The sequence below is a fragment of the Chiloscyllium plagiosum genome, chromosome 2, assembly GCF_004010195.1.
Source record: "Chiloscyllium plagiosum isolate BGI_BamShark_2017 chromosome 2, ASM401019v2, whole genome shotgun sequence".
NCBI lineage: Eukaryota > Metazoa > Chordata > Chondrichthyes > Orectolobiformes > Hemiscylliidae > Chiloscyllium > Chiloscyllium plagiosum.
The window spans coordinates 130,697,054-130,701,484 of NC_057711.1; the positions used below are offsets into that span (position 1 = coordinate 130,697,054).

The window sequence follows — 4,431 nt, forward strand, 5'->3', positions numbered from 1 at the left end:
TTTAATTCAGATAAATGCGAGGTGCTGCATTTTGGGAAAGCAAATCTTAGCAGGACTTATATACTTAATGGTAAGGTCCTAGGGAGTGTTGCTGAATAAAGAGACCTTGGAGTGCAGGTTCATAGCTCCTTGAAAGTGGAGTCGCAGGTAAATAGGATAGTGAAGAAGGCGTTTGGTATGCTTTCCTTTATTGGTCAAAGTATTGAGTACAGGAGTTTGGAGGTCATGTTGCGGCTGTACAGGACATTGGTTAGGCCACTGTTGGAATATTGCATGCAATTCTGGTCTCCTTCCTATCAGAAGGATGTTGTGAAATTTGAAAGAGTTCAGAAAAGGTTTACAAGGATTTCGCCAGGGTTGAGGAATTTGAGCTGAATAGGCTGGGGCTGTCTTCCCTGGAGCGTTGGAGGCTGAGGGGTGACCTTATAGAGGTTTACAAAATCATGAGGGGCATGGATAGGATAAATAGACAAAGTCTCTTCCCTGGGATGGGTAAGTCCAGAACTAGTGGGCATAGGTTTAGGGTGAGAGGGGAAAGATATAAAAGAGACCTAAGGGGCAACATTTTCACGCAGAGCGTGGTACGTGTATGGAATGAGCTGCCAGAGGAAGGGTGGAGGCTGGTACAATTGCAACGTCCAAAAGGCATCTGGATGGATTTATGAATAGGAAGGGTTAGGAGGGATATGGGCCGGGTGCTGGCAGTGGAATTAGATTGGGTTGGGATATCTGGTCGGCATGGACGAGTTGGACCAATGGGTCTGTTCCCATGCTGTACATCTCTATGACTCTATTCTCCAAGTATTAAAAATTATTCAAGTTGACCTTTGTGGAGTGTGCAAGGTGGACTGCAGAATCACGTGGGAGAGCATGCATCTGACTCGCTGAAGCAGGAAAACTCCCCACAATACAGATCCCCCATGAAGGCACCACAGAACACTAGCTGGCTAGCAGTAGGCAGGCATGTTCAAGAATGATTTAACTCCAAGTGTACCTGTGTTTACCAGGACTCCTTGTGGCTCAGGGATTAAACAAGATCCACTGGAGAGAGTCCCATGCTTTCAGAAAGCCTCCCAGAAGATCCTGTTGGGATGTCCAACTGAGAAACTTGGCATCAGCCCCTCCAGCCTGTCCCACCATTCATGGAGATCATGGCTGATCTGTGGTCCAACTGCGTATACCTGCCATTGGCCCATAACTCTTAATACCTTTGCTTAACAAATATTTATCTGTCTCACATTTAAACTTAGCAACTGATCTAGCATCAACAGCTATTGTGAAACAGAGTTCCAAACCTCTCCCAACCTCTTTGTGTGTGGAAGTGCTTCCTAACATCTCTCCTGTTGGCCCTCATTCTCAGACTATGCCCCTAGTTCCAGAATCTCTAACTGGTGGAAATAGTTTCTCTTTATGAACTCTGTCTTCCTGTTAATATCCTGAAGACGTTGATCAGACCACTCCTTAACCTTCTAAATTCTAGAGAAAATCAACATAATATATGTAATCTGCCCTCATGACTTAACCCCAAAAGACCAGGTATTGGTTCTTGTAATATCTAGGCCACATTTAAAAACACTAATGAAATGTTTCCCAATGCAATTTGCTGGTTGGGGAGAACACAGAATCTGCAACTCCTATACTAATATCACAAGGTGAAACATTTATAGTGCAAACACATGCTATACATAAATTACATTCAGAGTATGACCATCTTTATAGCTTGGAGAAAATGAGGACTGCAGATGCTGGAGATCAGAGTCAAAAAGTATGGTGCTGGAAAAGCACAACTGGTCCGGCAGCATCCGAGGAGCAGGAGAGTCAATGTTTTGGGCAAGAGACCTTCATCAGGAATGAGGAGTGGCCCAAGGGGGCTGAGAGATATATGGGAGGGAGTAGGGCTGGGATACTGGTGAAATCGACTTTGATGCTGTGTGGTTGGAGGGTCCCAAGGCAGGTGGGGCGTTCTTCCTCCAGGCGTCGGGTGGTTAGGATTTGGTGGTTGAGGAGGCCCAGGACTCGCATGTCCTTGGCCTTTATCTCTGAGCAGCTCCCCTTCCAACCCATTCCTGATGAAGAGCGTATGCCCGAAACGTCGACTTGGATGCTGCCTGACCTGCTGTGCTTTTCCAGTACCACACTCTCGACTCTAATCTCCAACATCTGCAGGGCTCACTTTCTCCTAGTCATTGTTTGTTAACAGTACATTTAAGTGGTGCTGCATCAATTACAGAGAATTCTAATCCAGTGAAGTTTTGTTGAGTCAACTATGTTTTGTGGAAGTGACTGACAGTTTCATTCTATTAAAATTATTATGGCCAAATTCCAGAAAGTGGCAGATCTAAACCATACAGTCTGAATAGTTGTGTTTCACCATTAGAGGATGCTCAAGTTCAGTTCAAGAAGTTGGATCGACCCACAGCTGAAATGTGATGCTGACTGAAAATTCTGCACAGCCACTTTGGAGGGAGGCAGACTAATACTGGTGGAGGCTGCCAGTTTTTTTTTGTGTGAAATGCTTTTCTTCTTGCCTTTTGTGTTTGAAACAATATGAAACTTGTGTGAAGTCATCACCAATTTATTCCATTCTGTACCCCTGCTGCAAAACAGGGTTGATGGATAGATGTAAAACAAAGGGTTTTAATTTGTAATTCTTGTGTCATTTCTTGAGAAAATAACAATTATTAGGAAAAGTGGGCATTCAGTTCTTTTCCAGTGTTTAGCTTTTAATTGTTTGCAGCTCAGAGTTCGCAGAGCCATGTCTGAAAGCAGTCCTTCTGACTGGTACTACATGTATGTGACAGTGCTAACTGGTACATGAGACAAATATCGTGTAAAGCCAACTTGGCACTGCAACAACACTCTACAAAAATTCTGTCCATTCTACATAACAATGAAGTTCTTGTTAGATATTTCAATCCCCACAGGTTCAGGAATGAGTACTTTGTGTGTGTATGTTTGGACCCAACCCTGGTTTTGTTCTTTGTAATTCACCCAGGTATAACTGAACTGTACTGAATATTTGCGCTAACATAGACTTTTCTTTAGTTTCAGCAGCACCTCCAATTTTACCAGAGAGCCGTTATTATACTGTGGGGCGTTCCAGTGCAGCTCATGTGGGATCCAGATTGTTACAATCCCGCATCATGAGTAGCAGCAATCCTGATATTGCTGGCACTCAGGCATTAGCTGATGAAGAAATTAAAAATGCCATGTCCTCAAAGGTATGGTACCAAGACTCGGAAAACTTTTATTTTTGGAAATCAGCTTTTTCTTTAAAGAAATAAACACAAAGGAATGGAGATCAAACTGTGATCCCAATACTGTTTAGTCCAGACTCGGGAATCATCTCAGCATTCACTTCTATTACAGTCTGACCACTGGTTTCTGGTGTTTCCACACAATTGCCAAAATATTTAACTATCTCCACTTCAGGGTCCCTAGTGCTTTCTCGAAAGTTGGAAAATATAACATTGGTGAGAAAACAAGTGATATGGAATTTTATTTGTAACCTATATTCTGTAAACTGAGCCCACGTGGCCATGTTTCTCAGACACCTCATTCCCCTGGTCAATCTTGTGGATTTCTATTTCCAGAAAATTGGGAAGAAAACTTGGGGGAAGAAACTGGCATTCAGTGTTTCCTTTTTTATGGCATAAGGTATAGCAATTTAGCACCGAGCACTCAGTTTGCACAAATGTTGGTGTCAGCTCCATTGACTCCGAGATGTTTAAATCTCTCTCCAGGCCGGAGCACAGCAGGGATGCTCAGCAGGCCAGGAGTAAAGATAGCTCTTTACCTCGTTTAAATACAAAAGACTTTAATGTTAACTATTACCTTATTTCTTTTTTTTTACTTATTCTATGAAATAATGCTTAACTTTCTTAACTCTGTTTCTCTTACTACTCTGTACCTACGTGTTTTTGTACCTGGGTACTTTGCTACCTAAGATGGCACCATGTGTAGTGATGTTATACAGATTTCACTGTACTCCTGTTCTTATGTAACTTGAGTACACGTGACAATAAACCTAATTCTAATTCCAAAATGTTGGTGCTCCCGCCAAATCTCTGGCAATTACTTATTAAGCATTCAGAGTCAAGACAATGGGCCCTCTGATGGACCCACTCTATGAAATTTGTTCCTGATAAGCAGGACAGATATTGGACCTAGCTGAAAATGTGTTGCTGGAAAAGCACAGCAGGTCAGGCAGCCTCTGATGGACCCACTCTATGAAATTTGTTCCTGATAAGCAGGACAGATATTGGACCTAGCTGAAAATGTGTTGCTGGAAAAGCACAGCAGGTCAGGCAGCATCCAAGGAGCAGGAGAATCGACATTTCGGGCATGAGCCCTTCTTCAGGAATGAGGAAAGTGTGCCAAGCAGGCTAAGATAAAAGGTAGGGAGGAGGGACTTGGGGGAGGGGCGTTGGA

The 4,431-nt window shown here is 43.2% G+C and overlaps 1 protein-coding gene across 5 annotated transcripts in view; it reads left to right on the plus strand.

Annotated features, from left to right (window-relative positions):
- Nucleotides 1-4,431, plus strand: part of dock8 (dedicator of cytokinesis 8) — a 300,402-nt gene that overhangs the window by 218,104 nt on the left and 77,867 nt on the right. For all 5 annotated transcript variants that reach the window (XM_043718191.1, XM_043718205.1, XM_043718201.1 and 2 more), the window contains one exon: nt 3,046-3,221. In XM_043718191.1, the coding sequence (XP_043574126.1) occupies nt 3,046-3,221 (176 nt within the window). The remainder of the gene's footprint in view (nt 1-3,045; nt 3,222-4,431) is intronic.